Genomic DNA, 20,922 nt, shown 5'->3' on the forward strand with positions numbered 1-20,922 from the left:
TTTTGACAACCATATAAAAGTGAGGAAATAATTTTAATATAGCTTCATTAAAGCATTGAAATTGCACAACATATAGAAGTGAAGAAACCCAGATATTAACAACAAGTAGAGAAACAAAATGAAAAGGAATACTAAGGTCTGCACACACTTGTTCCAATCAAGTGTTTTCAGTGGCAGATGTAATATGGAATCTTTAAAACGGCTTAAAAGGTTGAACCATAGATTATGCTCTTTCCACATGTTGCTAGAGTGCTCAATGAAATACTTGCACCATTTTTTGTGAAGCCAAAAATTAATATTTCAGAAAAAATTCACACTTTTCGGGAAAAAAAAAAATTCCTGCATTATTGGCAATACATGAATTAAATTACGAAGCTTCATATCATCAAATTATTTTAAAAAATCAACTTTAATTATAATTATCTAAAAATCCACATTTATTTGCAACCTGGTTTATCAAATTAAAGAGAACGCATTTTTGCTCTGGTGAAGAGGAAAAGGAAAAATGGAAAAAAGAGAAACAGAAGCTCATGTGGTGGATAAAATATTTAATAAATTATAAATAGTAAAATATTATTAAAATAATTTCAAGTCATCCAAATTAGTGCCACGTCTGCTTTACTTAATCCGATTTTTTACAAAATTTAACTGAAAGGACCAATGTGACTAACAGAATTTAATTTAAGGGACTTAAAACGAACGTTTATTAAATAAAGAACTTAAATAAAATCTGAAATTAAGATAAGAGACTAAAAGATGCATTAAGCCTGGATATTTTTACACAAGTTAAAGAGAACCTTTTTAAATAGTTAAAAGTGAATAATAATTTATCAGATTAACTTTGTTAAATATTGATGGTTTCAATTATACAAATGTAATCAAAAATACCAATTTCTAATTTCCAATTTTATTGTTGACGAATTCTTCTTGGTCATAGCTTAGGTTTAGTGTGGATTGATTAAGAGGATGTTTATATTTGGAGAGTGGATCCTTTAGATGGGTTCTCCGTGAGATCGATTTATGATATCCTTGTTTCTTTGATCGGACGATCGGAGGATAGCTTAGAGTTCGTGGTTTTAGGACTTGCTATGGTCTATAACAGCTGGGCTCCCTCTAAAGTTGTTGTCTACTCTCCACAATTGCCTCAAAATAGGCTTCTGACTAAACTAATTAAATCTTCTGAGGCACTAGATAATGATGAGGAGCAGTGAGGTGGGGTTTCTTGTGTGTGGTGGATATTGGGTTTCTGATGATGACCTCTTTGTATCTTGTGAGTTTACTTTGGCCCCTTAGCCACAATTAATTTGCAAGTTGTTTTATTTGTGCTAGTGTTTTTTTGAGGGGTTATTGGCTGATCTATTTGGATTATTTGGAATAAAATTATAATTAAGCAAGATCATTTATCGATTAATCACTGGATGTTGATGATTATTAGCTTGACGTGGATATGGGTTAATGCTCAAGTTCTGGGTTTTTAAGTTTCCTTGTTAAATTAGGAGCGGGACCCACTCATTTGAATTGGTATCTAAGGTGTGTTGGGTGGATAAATATATTCGAATTTTTAAAATATCATTTAAATTTTTATTTATAAATACTATATACCATGAATTATCTCAAAAAGTATTATATACTAATAGAATAACTAAGATCATAAAGGAACAAAGATAAATAGATTTGGAATAAAATCTTGAAATCTCATATCCACACAGAGAAGGATAAATAACATTTTTTCCACCATAGAAAACCTATCTAAGAGAGGGGTAAGATGTGATCTTATTTTTCCTAGATGTAAAAGTCCTCTCCCAACCAAGGTAAGAAGTCTTTTTTGTAGTAGCGAAAAATTGAGAATAAAAAAATAAGAGAAAAGATTAGATCATCCATCCAGAATCAAAATGGATGATCAAAATCCTACTAAATAATTCAATAAAGACAAATAATTAAATGATAAAAGCATATAACCCCCTCGCATACTTAAAATAGAGATTCTCTCCAGTGTTAATAGTGAAATAAAAAGGAGAGAAAGCTATAAAAAAAATTATGGAGGAAGCAATGAAAAATGACTTAACTCCTTTTTCTCCTCATCTATGGTCTACCCATCCTAATTAGTCTTTGTTGATGCAATTCGTCTAGTAGGAGGCGATGATGCTCCTTGAGTAAATTTCTTTTTATTCTTGTAAGAAATAAACACACAAGAAAAAAAATTAAAACACATAATTTTATGGGTTACCTCCCACGCATCGCTTCTTTAGGGTCTTTAACTTGACAATTTGAGTTATGTTTGGCATTCCACTTGAAGTAGTAAGCTCTTGCCAATACTTGTCTAGTTAAGCTTCTTGAATATACAGCAATGCTTCAACTTCATAGATGTATGTATGTTCCACTTTACCATAGATCATAATGATGAAGGGAATATACTCTCCAAGTAGTCCTTGGAGAATGACATCAACTTGATCCCTCTTAGAGATTGGATCACCAATGGTAGGCAGTGAATCTATAATAGCTCTAATACGAAGTACATACTCTCAGGTAAACCTTCTATCTTTCTTGATTGTCTTCACTTAGAATCTTATTTGATGAACTCTTGCCTTTATTTGCAAGTGAAATTCTTATACACTTTATCTCACACCTCATATGAGGGCTTACACGAAAGAAAATTTGGTAAGAATTTAGATAATGTAGAAAGAAACCCGTGAATAGGGCCTAATCTTGAATAGTCCAAGGCTCATATTCTTCAGAGATGATATTTCCTAACCTGTCATTATTGGTTTTGAACATGGACGAAATTTGTGGATTTACCACAACCTTGTGAAGCTTGTGTGACAAAATCACACCTTCGGTGCAAACGTGTTACTGAAGCTTGAGTGCACCATTATATATGTTATTGCATGCAAAGATCTGATTACTTGTTGCGTGTCTTGCAGCGTACTGTCTTGATTTTCCATTGATGTTTCTCAGAAGCTTGATTCTGAAATTGATTCACCAGAACAAACAAATTATGTGTATTTCCTTCCAAAGATGCAGAAATTTAGCACTAGATCAAGGATGATGATGAAGAAATGCGAGCGAAAGAAGGTTCATTCTTAGGCGAATGATACCATAATAGGACAAACTTTGATTCATTGAGAGAGTTTGCACAAGATCTTCTTGTGTAATTGATAATCATTGCTTGATGCAATGTGAGGAGCTTGTTATATATAGTCATCATGCAAGCATTGATAGTTAGTTACACACAATGCAAGGGTTTGTTAGTTATTCTAATTACATCCCAAACTACTAGGAATATCACTCCAATAAATTGAAATTGAATCTTATACAAGCAGTTTAGACTCATTTACTTGAAAAAAATTTAAATAACCAGGTTTAATAAAAAATTACAAAAAAAAACCATGTTTTCGGGGTATTTACCAAAATGTCTAGGTTTAGAAACCTAGATAATTGAATGCGCCAACTAAAATGGCGCATAAGCGTTATTTAGGGGTGCATGCGCCATTTCAAATGGCTAACCCTAATTTTTCATTTGATTGCGCCAAATGGAATGGCGCATTAGGGTATTTTTTCCCCAAATAGCCAAACCATTTGGCGCCTAAAGCCAACCCCCTTTTTTTTATTTTAATTTTTATAATTAAATTTATAAACACCTATTTTGACACCCGTTATTCGAAATCGAAACAACGGGGCTATATATAAAAACCTGAAATAACAAATTTCATTAATTTTAGGGAAACGATACATCGACAACAATTGATTAAAGAAAACATAAAAAAATACATAACAAAATGCCTAATGGCGTCCATCGCCAAGATAACCATCTGTTCCGCACGAAGGTCTTGTTACCGGACGTCTAGCGCGTTCGTTGACGCCGCCGCGAAGCCTAGCACCACCCTCACCCCTTCGTGCTTCTTGCTGGGTCTGTATAGCTGGGCCTGGAAGTGGGTTGTTCCGCTGGTCACTGTCTATGAATTCATCCACGCTACCATAATTTCCGGAAACCGACTATCGTAAAGTCGGTTACCCAAGCCCTCAAAAGTGTTAAATGGTGGTGGGAGAGTGGGTTGAGACACGACTTCCGGTCTATAGCACCCAGTAGCACTAGAACTACCTTGATAAAAGCCAAATTGGTTCGACGGTGTTGCATAGCCAAAATGGGTGCCACGGTGAGATGATTCAGCATGTGAACCATCATCGGGACTTAGATGGAGGCTTGACGAACCGGACTCAATGTTTTGTCCGAACAACCTTGTGGACCCTGTGTAACCTGCAAAGCCATGTGGTTGTGAATGAGTCTGGTATTAGCTAGCGGAATGGTGTTGGTCTTCAGCTTCTTAGAAAGGTTGAGACTGTGATTGGAACAAATTTTGTTGCCGGTAGTTACGGTTAGAATGGGACGAAGTATGGAACAGATTTTGTTGTTGGTTGGTGTACTGATTTTGTTCTTGTTCTCGTTGTTGTTGTTGCTGCTGCTGCTTTAGTTGTCGTAGTTGTTGTCGTTGTTGTAGTTGTTGTTGTCGTTGCTGTTGTCGTTGTCGTTGTTGTTGTTGTTCCTCTTCAGGTTGTTGTTGGGGAGGATGTAGTTGTGAGCACGGGGGTCTATTAAGTAAGCCGGATCTGCAATAAATAAATTAGGAGTGGTAACCGTACGGTACCAACTCATGTATTCTGCGGACGGTTTCATCTCACGATCACTCACGGGGAAGTCGAGGACATATTGGTGACGGTCCTTCCACATCTGGCGCCATTCGGGTGCGTAATCCTTCCAGTTTTGATGATTCCACTGATGGTTGACTCGTCTGAGGTGCCACACTCTAAAGTCAATTGGAGGACCGGATATACCTTGATGCATTCCGAACTGTAGTTTCACCCGGTCACTATGATGCATTTCGATGATGTTGTACCGGATCAGGAAAGTTCTTGCAGTCCAAATAGCTGCATCTGCACCTCTAGGCTCATGGTCGCAATCGAGATACGGTCTCCATTTAAACTGCATGCATAAGAGTTATACATTATTTTGGTCAAATATTTATAAAAATACACTTATAAAAGAGCAAAATATTAGAGATAATACATCCTCGGGTCGTAAGTGATCAATAAGCTGGCGGTACATTGTGATATTTGACCGTAGATTTTTTGTGAAGCCTATTTTTTTCACGCAAAATCTAAAACGCAAATTCAATGTGTTAGTTAGAGTAAATCATAATCCACTTATGTTGCATTAAAAATTTGAATTAAAAAGTTACCTCATTGCATACGGAAAGGTCCAATTGGTTCTATTAATCGGGGCCATTATAGGCATCCTCCACGACCCCCACACTTGCACCAACAAAGCGCATCCATAGAATGTGCAAGAATCGTATTTTGCGTTCTTGCACAGGGATTGGTACAACGTAGCCAACACTGCAGACCCCCAACTATATAGACTCACTCTAGTAAAATCCATTAACAAACGTAGATACATAAAATTAACGGTGTTATCGATACTATCTGGAAACAAAATGTTTCCAAATAGCAAGATCAAGTAACATCTGGTTTTCTGAAGTATAGTTTCTTAGGAAGAATCATCATCCAACCGAAATGTTGAATAATAGTCCTTTAACCTCTTAAGGTTAACACCTTGTCCCCTAGCACCAACTTGTCCCTCTATCAAGTCTATACCCAATGCCTGATGGCAAAGGGAATTTGCTTGCATAACACAACCATTAATTGCCTTACCATCTACTGGAAGGCCTAGCAACATGTGAACATCCTCTAGGGTTATGGTGCACTCCCCTGTTAGAAGATGGAAAGTGTGGGTCTCCGGCCTCTAGCGTTCTAACAAGACCATAACAAATTTGTGATAGACCTAGATCAGCGTGCGTCTGTCTAGTCTCGTCATGTTGGAATCTTGGGGCAGACCTAGATCAGCGTGCGTCTCATCATCTTGAGACAATGCAAAGCTGTAAGCATGTTGGTAAACATTGTGCAATAGAGCATTATCCTATATAAGACAACCAATACTTCTAAACATTACAACACACACAAACAATATTGCCTATTATCAGCTGATATTACAACACCCAAACACTAACCCGAAACAATGACTTCATCTCCCCAATACTTGGTAAATGCCCATCTAAACGGTGAAATACCGCAATCGACAACGCAAATATTATTTAGGGTTACTAAGAATTTTACGAACTCGGTTTATTAGTCGTTTTTACTAAAATATAACACCGGAATCAAAAACTTTGCGCGAAAATACCCGAAACAATTATTTTTTTTAAAAAAAAAATACCCCAACACATTGGAGCCAAATGAAATGGCGCCTATGTGTGGGATGTTGCACTCATGCGCCAATTGAATTGGCTTGAAATTTTTTGCCCTAAAAATTAGATGTTTGCGTCAATCCATTTGGCTTGAAATGAATGCGCCATTTCATTTGGCGCATACACCTTTCCGATCTCCCAAACCTTGACATTTTGGTAAATACCCCGAAAACATGGTTTTTTTTTTGTATTTTTTTTTATCAAACCTGGTTATTTAAATTTTTTTCCATTTACTTTATATAATGATTAATTTTTAATATAAATATATTTTATAAAAAATTAAACAAAATACAACCAAAAACAAAAGTTAATATAATTGCAATGACTAAAAATAAATAATTTATTGACAGAAATTAAATAAGCTAATGATATGTTTGATTGACTAAATGAAATACTTCTATAATATAATTGTAATATTTTTATTAAAAAAATTATTTCTTTTATTTCATAATAATTGTAATATTTTTATAAAAAAAATATTATTTCAAGAAGATTATCACATTTAATTTTCAATGTAATGTTAATTGTAATTTCTTAGTTGTATATTCTCTACATAATATATTATATGTGTCACTTTCAATTAATTATTCCTCTAATTTGTATTTATGATAATAGAAAAACATTAAAAATAACAAGATTAATTTTATAAAGTTATTACTTTCTTTCATTTATTTATAATATTTCTTTAACTTGTATGAAATATATCAAAATTATATAACAAATTGTTGCTAAAAAACAACATAAAAAACATTGTGTTTGTATAAGATATTAAGAACCATACATCCTCTTACATACTAAAATGAAAATTGACATAAAAACTAAAAACACATAATTTTTATTTCATACCTCTAATTAAAATGAAAATTGACATAAAAACTAAACACACATAAATTTTATTTCATACATATAATTAACTTAAATTAAAACAAACATAAAATTAGATTCATATAAGCTAGCAATTCTAGCCACTGCCACCAAGCTGAGCCTTAAGCTTCATAATTTGTGAAGCATCAAGGAGAGTAGTCTTTTGAATTATTGGAGTTGGTAAATTATTTTTAAATAATAAACCAAAAAGTAATTGAATACTAGGATTTGAGCTACCAAAAACAGCATAAACAATAGCTTTTGTGGGACCAATATTAACTTGATAATGAAACAGTCCTGTTGGAAAAACAAAAACATCACCAACTTTAAGATATTTCTCATAAACTTTTGTGGGCGTTATAAATCCAGCTTTGATTTCACCTTGAGCAACAATTATTAATTCAGATGCATCAGGATGAATATGCATTGGAACCGTTCCATTTATATCGAAATCGATTCTTAACGCCGATATATCGAGTCCATTGAGACCTGGTAAATCCTTGACAAATGCAGTGGTGAGTCCAGAATTGAAAATGTTTTTTGTGTTTGCAGCTACAAGACTAGAGGATGCAAAATCATTTGCTGTTACATTTGTTTCGGACTTGCATGGATAACCTGAAGGGGTTTTTGGAAACGTAAAGTCGGCTACACAGAAATCATTGGTGGATACAGCATGGGAGGTATATGAGAGAAGATAAAAAAGAAAAAGAAAAATGTGAATGATCTTCATCTAGAAAAATTGGATGTGTAATAATAGAATAAAGAGGTTGTTTGCTATTTATAGAGTTAATTATTTTGTTACAAAGTGGACATGGAAGATGGAAGATATATAGAGTCTATTTACTTCACAAAAGGGTAAGTATCATATAGGGGACCAACGAGGTGGTGATCCCCCTAAAACCTCTTGCCACCCGGACTGTAGTACCCTTACCGATAGGAATGTCAACTTGTCTCCGTTAACAGGAATCTCTGTAGGGATTCTCCGTTTGTGCCCTAAAGAAGAGGAATTTTCCCCCGCGAGAACGGGTATGGAGAACAAAGTCTTTCCGAAGGCACATCGGAGACGTGGGTGACGTACATATCTTTTGTCCCGTGGAGTCTCCGCTCTGCCTAAAATAGCATAATATCCTTAATTTATATATCATTCTAAATTATTTTGTAAGTTTATTTGTCATTTCATATAATTAATCATTTACACAAATTTAAAAATATATATGTATTGTTAGTAAAAGAGTGAAATTAAATAATTATTTTAATTTTTTTTAGTTTTGAAATTTTGGTGGCCATGACACTCAATATTATAAATTAAATATTGTTAAAACAATATATTTATCAAAAGGGAATAATTTCTAAATTTTTTGTGATTAGTTTTTTAAGCTTTTATTATTAATTTGGTTTAAAATAATAAATAAATAAAAAATCATGTTTATAGATCTCCGCATGAACCTTGAGGATCCGTCGGGACTGGGAAGGAGGACAATATCCCCCGTAGTGGGAATCCGAAGCGGGGATCAGGAATAAATTCAAGGGCGGGGATTGTGATGGGAATGTATCCCCCGTCTCATTGACATCCCTAATTACCCTCAATAATTAAAGCACGCACATTTAGGCAATTTTGCATCCAAATTAACATTGATATAAAATGGCAATTACTCATCTGATCCTTACTATATGGGATGCACCCTTAAAATTCCAAGAATACCTTTAAATGAATTCGGAGATGTATCTCCGATCGCATTCTTCATAAAACAAGCAGTAAATTGGTTTGGATATGAATATCCAAATTCACTCAGACCATGGGTGAGTTCAGAGATTCATATCCGAAAACACTCTTAAACTCATTTCTTACGCATTTTCATTAAAATTGACGCACTTCTCAGGGACTCTATGTCGATTTAACCAATATTGGAGTCATAAGAATTGTATCATCGCGTTCTGACCCTTGCAGTCAAGTGTTTCCGATTTTACGTGAGCTAATATAAAAATACTCGGTTTTCAGGAAAATTAACTCTGAATCGAAATTTTATTGTGTCATTTAATCAGATAAATATTAGGGATCAAAGTGACAAAAAAACAGAACGCCATCCTAAAAATCCTAAATTCCTTATTTTTCTATTTTATTTGATTTTTTTCATTTTCATATTTTCAAATAAATTTGTAGACACTTAATATGATTTTATTTAAGTTTTAGTTGTATTTTTCAGATTTTTATAATTTTATTTTAACCGTTTTTCTATTTTCAAACTGTTTTCCTCAATAAGAAAATTGTTGGCATTTACATATTTGTTGCATTGCGGATGCATGGCTACTAGGTGTGCATATCCTTATATATCAAATACTACGTCAAAAAAAAGCACAACAAGAAACTTTTCTTATATGCATATTCGAACATACTTTTTTTTAATAAGAATATAAGGTTTATTCGGAGATGCATATCCGAACATACCCTTTTTCATAAAAATAAGATTTATTCAGATATGCATCTCGAATTTAAGTATTTTGTAGAAAAAATGTGTGTTTGAATATGCATCTTCAAAAATAGAGGACGTTTTGAGAATTTCGCGCAGGATCTGGGAGAATGTATAAGGGTGAGATGAAAAATTGTCTATAAAATTACGCCAGACAATTATAGCCACACGCAGGCTCTGGCCCATTCAATTCACAGGTCCTATTTGAATTTTAAAAAATGGACTTAATATAAGTATTTACGTCGCTGTTTGGATCGATTTTGAAATAAAAACACATCTGATCCATAAATAAAATTACTTGCAGTTTAATTTAATTTTGAATAATTAATTATAAAATTAAATTCAATATAATTTTATATAATTTAAATTAAATTTTGAATTTTATTTAGAACAATTTAGATTTGAACAACCCTAACTCTCCTATATATTACACATTACTATTAGTTTGGATTTATAGTTATTATTTGCACTTTAGTTAGAAAACTTATACTTTTTAAATTATATATTAGTGTAGTATAATTATAAATATTAAATTTTAAATTAATATTTTTGAAATAAAAAAATGTACAATTAATTTTAAAAAAGGCTTAAATATTTTGGTGGATGTCCCCATATCTCTATTTCTTGTTAGAATTGGTCCCTGCCGTGGCGATCATGTTTTTCTATTTCTTAATGACATTTGACTCAAATCCCTAAAGCCTTTCCACCAAGTCACTTGTGTTATTTAATTTATGTTTGCAATTCATTTGTATATATTACATAATGCTATATTTTTTTTGAAATAAATTTTGTTTTGTTTTGAGTTTTGGTATTAATTATTGTTTTGTTCTAATAAATAATAATATACAGTAATAAATAACTGCAAATATTTTACATATTTATTGTATTGGAAAAAAGTTAAATAATAATGTTAAATAATAATAGTAAGTTTTACAATATTTTGTTAAACAATTTTTTTCCAATAATAATTAAAATATTTTGTGTTGGGAAAAAATGTGTGCGTTTTATTTAAAATATTAATATCTCAACTATTAATATTTAATGAATAAATTAATGAAAAGTTATAAATATAAGGGACTCTAATGAACTAAATATTTAATAAACTAAATAGAAGATGAAATCGTGGCTGATGAAATAATTTTCATTGAGGCAATGTATTATTAACTATTAACTCTGAACTAACTAAATTAGATTTAGAATTTGTGATTAAAAGCGATTGATAACCCTAGTATAAAACCACTAATAAATTATGGGTTTTCTTCCTTCTGTGATTGTAACCACGTACAAAATCGTAATGGAGTTTTATGGGACAATTATGGTGCTGATTGGATTGAGATCGGTGTAGTTTGTGACAAAAGTCAGAGGTTGTGGGACACGAGTTAGCAACAATCTGTATAGAGAAAAACCATGAATAGATGAGAACCATGGTGGTGGCATGTGGTGTTGCCGGAAAAATGGCTCAATTGTTATGTCAGGTTTTGTTTTATAAAATTACTTAGCTATAAGAGAAGGTAGGGTAAGGGATTGTGTATGAAAAGATACACGCGTTCTCAATATATTTTCAACTCATATCAACCTTTAAAAAAAATCAGATGGTTTAGAAAAGTGGTCCACCAATGTACCATATAGTTGATGGTTCATTCTAGATGTTACTTTATAAATACAAAATTTTGAAAGGCTAGCTAGGCCGCTTTTAAAAAAATTGGACCAGTATGATATTAGGATTATCTTTTAAATTACATAAAATAATATAGTTTTGAAGAATTTTTTTTTAATCACAACTATCATACTATGCTTGTTCGTTTTAACTTTAAAAAAAATAATTTTTTTTTATATTTTTAAAAGTGAATTTTATAAAATCAGTTTTTAAAATATTATCAATTTTTTTTAAATTGGTTTTTCTAAATTAGAAGACTAATTTTAACATCCTATAATATAAAAATAGTTGAAAGACTAATTTTCCTAAATTGGAAGACTAATTTTGACATTCTAAATTTTTTTCTATTGATTTTTCTAAATTAGGAGACTAATTTTGACATCCAATAATATAAACATACATTATTGAATATCAAAATACAGTTGAAATTGCAATTTTTTCAAAAATTTATATTTTAAAAATAATTTTTATGAAAAGTTATTTGAAGTAACTTCAAAATTAAATAATTTTTTAAAATTTTGATGTCTATTTTTTTAATCAAATGAAAAAATATCTAAACTAACTTTATAAGAATAATTGCTCAAATTAAATTTTTATTTGAAATTTTTATAAATTTTTTTTTAAATATTCTTACACAAAAATATGTTATACTATAAGAGTCATTTAAAAAAAAATCCAAAATAAACGAACCTATAATGAGAATACAAAATTCCAACAAGGTTTTTCAAGCACAAGATCTACTAAACTAATCACCACAACCAAACACCAAATAATAAAAGAGCAATAGAAAAATAACCGTAGGCTAGAAAATAAAAGAAAGAAAGAAGAAGAAAAAACATTATTTGAATAGTTTTCTTAAATTTTTTTCTTCTATTAATTATTTTATATTATATTTTGTTTTGTACCGGTCAAATACCCAAATAATAAAAGTCCATCTATTACTCTTGAGCAAGGTCCAATAACAATTCGACTTAGGTGTACATATATCCTTACTTACGCAAAACTTAAGGTACACACATTTTTCATACTTTATACTACCTTATTTAGATTCATCCATTGATCTGGACGATAAAATGTTAATTTTATAGGTCCACTCATATTCAACTACTCAAGAAACTAACAACACCATATCAAAAGTCCTTCATTACGATTCACACATAATTCTTGTTCTGATCACGAACACATCTTATATACATTGTTAACCTTATAAGTAATATTTTCTTTTACATTAATGTCTATTTTATTCTCTTTGAATGTGCACGCATGTGTGTGCGTGAGACTAGAAACATATTGATTATAGGTTTTTGGATTTCAATATCTAAATTTAAATAAAAAAGAATGGACAACGAAAATAGACCATTTGAGTTATCTCAAAATAAAAAATTCTGCAATTTTTTTAGCAAATTTTGTTAAAAAGACAAACAATGGAAATAAAGTGTAGAATTATTGAGTCTTTTAAAAAAATTTGAAATTGAAACAAATATTCTTTAAATTTTAAATTATAAAAATTTAAAAATATAATCTTTTGAAAAGAAAATTAAAATTTAAAATTCATTCAACCCTATAACACACAAAATGTTTTTCATCCCATCCCTTTATGTTTAAGACATTGTAGCACGTTACATTATTTCAATGTAGTAGTATTGTGTAAAAATACAATTTTAATTATAATTGATAATCACATTATAATTGCAGTTTAATAAGATCGCGTTTGCAGATACAATATTGAAGCCACGTCTTATGTGGTCCACAATTTAAAATCATATCTCCACCTAATAAGAAAATTAATACTATAAATAGAAAACTAATAACATTATTCTCTCATCCCACATCCAATTATCAAAAATGAAGATAGTTCTCATTACTCTTTTCCTTGTTGCTCTTCTTTCATACACCTCTAATGCTTCTTCTTTTACCAATGATTTTTGCGTTGCAAACCTAGGGCTTTCAAAAACCCCTTCTGGTTATCCATGCAAGTCAGAAACTATTGTAACAGAGAATGATTTCGCATTCTCAGGTTTTGTAGCCCAAAGATTAAAGAGCCCTTTTAATGTTGGATTTAAAGTAGCAACTGTCAATAATTTACCAGGTCTCAATGGACTTGGTATCTCGGCGGCAAGAGTTGATTTTGGTATAAATGGAACTGTACCAATGCATATTCATCCCGACGCAACCCAATTAACAATTGTTGTTGAAGGTGTCATTACTGCTGGATTTATCACACCAACAAATGCTTATGTGAAAACTCTAAAAGCTGGTGATGTTTACGTTGTTCCAAAAGGACTATTGCATTTTACAATTAACTCTGGTCCTCGAAAAGCTCTTGTTTATTCTGCTTTTAGTAGCGATAATCCGAGGTTGCATATACTTGACAAGTTATTATTTGGTAACAACTTAGAAACTCGCACAATTAAAAAGACTACCCTCCTTGACGAACTTCAAATTAAGAAGCTTAAGGCTCAGTTTGGTGGTAGTGGCTAAGATTACAAGCATATGGTTCATCCTCTTTGTTTGTTTTAAATTTAGTTAATTATGTCAACAATAAATGTTATGTGTGTCTTTATTTTACGTTTTTATGTCAATTTTAATTACAATAATATAAGAGGATGACATGGTTCTTAATTTCTCGCAATCTGTTATATAATTTAGATTATTGGTGACAACAATAGAGACATGAATAACATATAATATAAATAATAAAAAGTTGAAAATAATTGTATAATCCTTATACTAGATCTTTTCACAAAAATTAAGGAGAACTTTTAAATAGCTAAAAATGAATAATAATTTTATCAAAATAATTTTGTTAATTATTGATGATTTCCCATTAAGATTTTTTTTACTTTTTATAACATTTTTTAGAAAATCGATTACCCATGACTTTTTTTTATGAAATGAGGAACTCTTGGATGGTATATATGCATATTTCAAAACTACAAATTAACTTATTGGAACACTTTTTCTAGATCTATTGAGTTGCGTTTTGTTCTTTTAGGCTATGAAAACCATCAAGCTCTACTATTTAAGCTAACATAGCATGGTTATGTTTTTGAATACGAAGCCTATTTTGAAAATTCAGGAAATAGGATACTAGGGTTACCACCTGATTTAATTCTTAAATATTTTATAGCAGGTTCAAACGAAAAAATTTGAAACGATATAGCTATCCAACACTATTACTCTATTTCACAAGTTGTGGGACTAGCCAAACTTATTGAGGTCAAGCTAAAAGAGGTCAAACCTAAATTTACAAAACCCTCGCCTTTATAATTCCCAACAGAATTATCGAAAACCTTACCCTTTCCTAAACCCCATAACACCATCTAAACATGAACCACATCTGTAAACACAATCTTAAATCAATTACCTATGCGACGTACAACCTTAGCACAACGAGAATAGCTCATAGCTCAAGGTTTTTGCTTTAATTGTGATGAAAAGTTTGTTCTTGGCCATAAATGTGCAATAGGAAAATTCTTCTTGCACATGCAAAAAATGATAATCCTATTGAAACTCAAGAGACTAATGAAATTTAAGATGTAGTGGAAGTTGAATCTAAAACAAAGGAAACCTATTTTCAATTACAACCACAAATTGTTATTGGCCTAATTTTCAAAAAACCCTAAATTTTAATTGGTTACTTGATGGTATATATGTTATTTTTATATTTGTGAAGACTAATGCCACGTGTGATGAATAACTAACTCTCTAGAAAGTTAGTTATTCATCACACGTGGCATTAGTCTTCACAATATTTGATAATGACATCACAAACAAAATTCTCCAACCACACATAACTCAACATCTCAAAATCCCTACCAAAACCATCTGTAATTTCTCTGTAATGGTGGGAAATAGCTCTAACTAATTACTATGTCCCGACAATGTCCTATGTCCCCGCCAATTTGCAAAATCACATGTTTTTCGTACCATTCTATTTGCTTCCAATTAATGGAGAATTAATGGTCTTAAGAATGCAATGGTTTAGAACACTTGGGCCTTTTTAAGTTGATTATGCAATACTCAAAATATCTTTTACCTATAACAATCAAGACCTAACTATTTTAGGTGACCTTAAACCCCTTACACCCTTAACCTACAATCACCTTTACCATCTACTCGAAACAGACTCCATGCTTCAATGTACCTTTTGCTTTACCAAACCCCTCCCTTAAGATATACATCTATTTACCGTAAACCAACCCAAAAAAACACTACACATGCTCTCTACATCCCTACCTTAAGCAATAAAAAAATTTGTGAACCACTATCCAACATTTTTTTAAAACCTTTAAGGCCTATCTCCCACTAAACCTTATGATCACCACACCCATCTTGCACCAATAATTTCTCCCATAAATATTAGGCCTTATTGGTAACCCCAATCATAGAAATAAGCCATTACCGCAATCATTAATGACATGCTTCAAAAGGACTTAATCAAATCTAACAATAGCCCTTACTCGACACCTATTTCACCATTGATGAACTCTTTAATGAGTTGGGTTCTACACGTGTTTTTATTATGATTGACTTAGGGCCAGGCTACCATTAAATTTAAGTTATACCATATGACACTCCCAAAATGGTGTTCATAACTTTTTACGTACCCTATGAGTTTTTGGTTATGCCTTTTGGTTTAACTAATGCTCCTAGTAATTTTAAATCGACTTTTAATGATTTACTTCAACCTTAACTAAAACAGTTTGTTTAAATTTTCTTCGATGATATTTTAATTTACAGTCCTTGTTAAGTGATCATGTGTGTCACCTGCAGTTGATTTTAGAATTGCTTGTTTCATGCCAGTTTGTTGCAAAATTATTGTTGAAAGAGTATTGTGGTGTACTTTTCGTTTATATCGTATCCACAGGGATTATTGCGATATCACCGCCGTTCTATAGCCTATTTTGTCTTGAGTTAATGTTACTTTAGTTTTAGGTTTGCAAAAGATCATTCAATTCTTTTAGTAGCAAAGAGTAAATTAATGAAAGTTCTAAGTTAAAGAAAATGTATCAAGATTCGATTTCATCGACCTAAATTTGTATGTTTCCTTATAAATAGATGCTTATGAACTTGCTAACGATCAATATAATTACGTATCGACACCTATATCGTCCGTGTCCGCAACGATATAGTTAGATTTACCGTATTGTTTAACCGACGATTTCTCCACCGTTCAAACAATACAAATAACGTTTTAAGAACCGATACTTAGTAAACATCAAACTCTAAATCCATGTCTGCAACTTATAGTTTGAAAGATGATTAGTTAGGTCTAGATACAAACATTGATGTCTCAAACATTTATACCAAAGGAAAAGCTTTAATAAACAAACTAAACCATCTATATTGATCATCACTTGTTCATACACATATATTCACAAGAAAAACATACAAAAGGCTAGGAAGATTACATCTTATCTTGATACAAAAGGGGTTTAGCTATCCATGAGAATGGTAGCTTGCACAAGAAGGTAAGGATGAAGATCAACAAGCATCAAATGGCGATTAATCGACGATCAAGGCTTTCAATCTTCAACTCTTGGTTTGCTACAGTGTATATTGCTCTTGTTTCTCTCTAAAATATCTCCCACACCCTTAAAAAGTGATCTGGCCCATAAACAAATAAACAAAGTTTCGCAGACCGCGCTTAGCGCGGTGCAGCCCGCTAAGCGCGCTATCAATAATTGCTCAAACCGCCCAACCGCGCTAAGCGGGCTCCAGACCTCGCTTAGCGCGGAACTCTCTGCCAGAACTTCCTTCTTTTCTTCAAAAGCGCGCTTAGCGGGCTCAACCTCGCTTAGCGCGCTACCTCTTTTCAGCAATCCTTGGCTTTGGTCTTGGAACATCTTCAAAGTGCTTTTTCCATGGTCCAAGCTTCCAATTATCTATAAAAACTACAAAATCCAACATAGATTGCAAAGATAAGAACTATTCAACAATAATATAAATATAAGAATAAATATATACCAAATGACAATAAAATACTAGTTATTAACCACAAAAAGACTTGAGAGTTACCAAAAATTACCTAAGATATTTACACAAATTGGTAACTAACAATTATCTAAATGTGTGTTTTCTGTTTTTAGTATTGATTATTTAGGATGTATTATTTCAATGAATGATGTTATTCTAGGTCTTATGATGATTTAAGTAATACTACACTAACTGATGCCATAATCACTCACGACTCTTATGGGTTTTTAAGCCTCACAGACTTTTATAGACGGTTTCAGAGATATGTTAAGTTTTTCTAAATTTTCAGGGAGCACATCAATTGATATAACATTTAAAACACTTAAACAAAGACAAAAACATCAATATTGGCTTTTCTGAACTTCTCCAAGAACCTCATTCTAGAGATAAATATTTTTGTTGTCGCCATAAGTTTGTTGACAACTTATTTCAACCGATTAGACAAGCTTGTTGTGTACGTTTTCAAATTTAATCCAAGCCAAACCTAGTCTCCAAGGCAATCAAATCATGGAATTGATGATAAACACTTAAAATTATGGAAAATATGATCATCCAATCTATTATAGCTCTTAGTCAGTCGATTGGAACACCTATTTTGGAGCCCTTAGCCAATCACTAGTGATTACTTGCAAGAATTACACGATCAAATCATCAAGAGGTGCATTATAAATAGGTATTCATTTCTCACTTTTTTGCATTGCACATTATTTATAAAAAAAATGTGTGTGTATGTGAGATTATTCTCTCAAAATCATCACGGCTCTTAGAAGGACAGAGTTTTCTTCTAGTCCTCTCTCTAATTCCTTTACCGCTCAACAACAAGAAGTGAAACTCCTTCAAGACTTTGCAGACAGAATCCTTAGGAGAATTCACACCCTAGACACAAAAGTCTTTAAAGATTGTGAATTCTTTAGGACTTTTGAAGAATTATACCTACCCCACATTCCTTTGCAGCCCCTCAAAAATGTGTATCAACCATTGGTCAAGATGTTCTTCTAAAATCTTTACTTCATTGATGGAATTTTTCAGACTCAAGTCAAAAAGGCATAGGATATCTGTGTCAATGGAAGAGTTTAGAAACATTCTAAATCTTGCCCATGAAGATATTGTCCTTGAGTCCAAAGATTAAGGATACAACTTCAATCTCAAGTTTGTTGCATCCTCTTTGATAAAGAATCCATCACCCTCTATACCAAGTCCACTCATTGCTGGATATATCCCCCCTGATAATCGTGTGTTCCATTATATGACTAACCACATATTTCTTCCAAGAAAAAACAACTCTGGTCTCATAACCCAACTTGATGTTGAAGTTGTACGTATTAGAGAACAAAATCAATGTGAAATAGGAAAATCAAGTAATCTAATACATGATGGGAAACAAGAAAGACGAAGTATCTCTACTATATGGTAATCTGATCACAAAGATCCTGGAATGCACCTGATTTGATTTTGAATAAGAAGATTACACAAAAGATGTAATAAAAATAGGAAAATATGTCTTACCAACCATTATATATGAAATCATCAATGGGAAAGTGACTAAAATTCCTATTCAAATGAGGAGAAGAGAAAAGCAAATGATGAAGAAGCACCTGTAGAGTAATTAGACGATTTCAACTATAGTAATCCAAAACTACCTTTAACTGGAGACTTACTCAAATTCATGATTGAAAAGATTGAAGGGCTTAATGACAAAATCGACTTCATAACCTGACACTTTATCCTAGACTCGAGCAACTACTATGAGATATGTTCTTAAATGATGGTTTTGATATAAAATAATCTCACTTATGTGTCTTACTTCTATGTGTTTGCTTTCTTATTTTGTTACTTCAAAATTATGCAAGTTTCCTTGTTATTTGTACTTTGAATTTTATCAATTAATAAAAGGGTGGTGTTTTTCCCTTTTCTAAATACTATTATGCCTAAATTTGCATATTTGAATTATCGCAATGTATCATTATCGCAATGTATCTTTTACCCACCTTTTCGATTTTGATAAGGGGAAGAGGTATAATTATAGAGAGAGTAGAGTATACTCTTCACTTAATTAAGGGGAGGTTTAATTCCAAACATATAAATGTTTTTGTAAGATTTTCATCGATTCATATTTTTTTTGGTCATTTTATCATTTCTATTATGCTAAAACAACTACTATAGCCCCTAAATCGAAACACATGCACATCTATAATAAATAGAAAATGCAGAATAATGAAACTGCGGCTTCCCATACTAAATAGAATTGAATTAAACTAACATAGCTGTCAATTGAGTTAATTATAAAAAACTTTTAAATTACGTACAAGGGGGTAACAATGAGGCATAATCCGAATAAAATGATTAACGTTGTCTTTGTGTATCAAGGTTGGAGAACCCTTAGTTCTCTCTTTAATGTGATTTCTTACTTTAAAAAAAAAATTGAATAAAATGACGTATTTATCCTCCTATTTTCTAAACATCATGAACTTGAATGTCATTCAGATCCTAGCAATATCTTATTCAATGTTTATTTATATTACTCTCTCTTCTTTAATATGAAAATTTTTATTATTTCTTTTGTTTCATAATTCTCATATTTTTATAAAATATTATTTTAGGAAGACTATCACTTGTAATTTTTAGTGTAATGTTATTTTTCATAAGCAAGATAATAGTAATGGAAGAACTAAGAGCATTTCTAATAGTGTTATCTATTTTTGAGTTTGTTTTTAGATCCGTGGATCCACGTCATTTTAAAACAACTCATCTAATTTTCACTTCAATGGTACAATTCTAAAAAACACATATTGAGTCTCACAACTTTATTTTATTTATTAATATTTTATTTATATATGTTTTTAAAAAAAAATTAAAACATTAAATTTAAATATTAGAATGTAAAAAACTTAAATATCATAATTTAAAAGCAAAAAAATTATTAAAATAACATAAAAAAATAAAAATAAAAATAAAATAAAATCTATAAAACCAATTATTTTTTGTGTTTATTATTATTATACTCAAAGCAATGTTGCATTGATGCAATGCAACGGTTGCACCATGCTCTCCAATTCCAATGGCATTTTGTTGAAAAAGTAGTATTGTTATAAAATTCATGCTGACGAATTGAGGGAAAGAACTTCCGGTGCTGGACGTGTTTTAAAGGTTCTCCAACCTGTTTATCCAACAAAAAAGGAAAATAATCCGACAAAAAAAAATTACTAACCAATTGAAATTACTAGAGAAATAACAAAAGATCTTTACTAAATTCGTAAAAGCTGCTATAATTGGGATTAGTAATTTCTCCTAATACTGTCCACTTCCGAACCAAATTTTTTATACTTCAAACCGTATTATCAACATTCCAGAAGTAAATTTCAGTACATAATAACCAAATAGACCACGAAGTTCCAAGTCAAACAACTCCCAATTTGTCTTCTCTAACTTTCTTTCTTTTATAAAATAAATATCAATCCATAAAATTTGACAAGCACTCCTCCAACACTACGACCGGTTTACCGACCCAAAACCCTATCTCATTCCAAATAATCTTTACCACTTTACAATTGAAAAAAAAAAAAATCCCTAGTCTCAAAATTATATAACAAATTGTTGATAAAAAATAAAATTAAAAACATTGAGATTGTATAAGATATTAAGAACCATACATCCT

General features: G+C 31.5%; 2 protein-coding genes across 2 annotated transcripts; one reads left to right on the forward strand and one right to left on the reverse strand.

Annotated features, from left to right (window-relative positions):
- Positions 1-7,176: 7,176 nt before the first annotated feature.
- Positions 7,177-7,948, reverse strand: LOC131627691 (auxin-binding protein ABP20-like). Its single transcript, XM_058898529.1, has one exon. It carries the CDS (start codon positions 7,891-7,893, stop codon positions 7,261-7,263), a length of 633 nt encoding a protein of 210 aa, XP_058754512.1. The 5' UTR covers positions 7,894-7,948; the 3' UTR covers positions 7,177-7,260.
- Positions 7,949-13,127: 5,179 nt separating this feature from the next.
- LOC131627649 (germin-like protein subfamily 3 member 1) lies at positions 13,128-13,910 on the forward strand. The gene has a single exon (XM_058898487.1). The coding sequence runs from the start codon at positions 13,134-13,136 to the stop codon at positions 13,767-13,769; it is 636 nt and encodes a 211-aa protein (XP_058754470.1). The 5' UTR covers positions 13,128-13,133; the 3' UTR covers positions 13,770-13,910.
- Positions 13,911-20,922: the final 7,012 nt, after the last annotated feature.

This window comes from Vicia villosa, unplaced genomic scaffold, assembly GCF_029867415.1.
Source record: "Vicia villosa cultivar HV-30 ecotype Madison, WI unplaced genomic scaffold, Vvil1.0 ctg.000393F_1_1, whole genome shotgun sequence".
NCBI classification, from domain to species: domain Eukaryota; kingdom Viridiplantae; phylum Streptophyta; class Magnoliopsida; order Fabales; family Fabaceae; genus Vicia; species Vicia villosa.

Bases quoted from the DNA above. Each gene is read 5' to 3' on its own strand.
- LOC131627691 (XM_058898529.1), bottom strand. From the start codon at position 7,893: ATGAAGATCATTCACATTTTTCTTTTTCTTTTTTATCTTCTCTCATAT.
- LOC131627649 (XM_058898487.1), top strand. From the start codon at position 13,134: ATGAAGATAGTTCTCATTACTCTTTTCCTTGTTGCTCTTCTTTCATAC.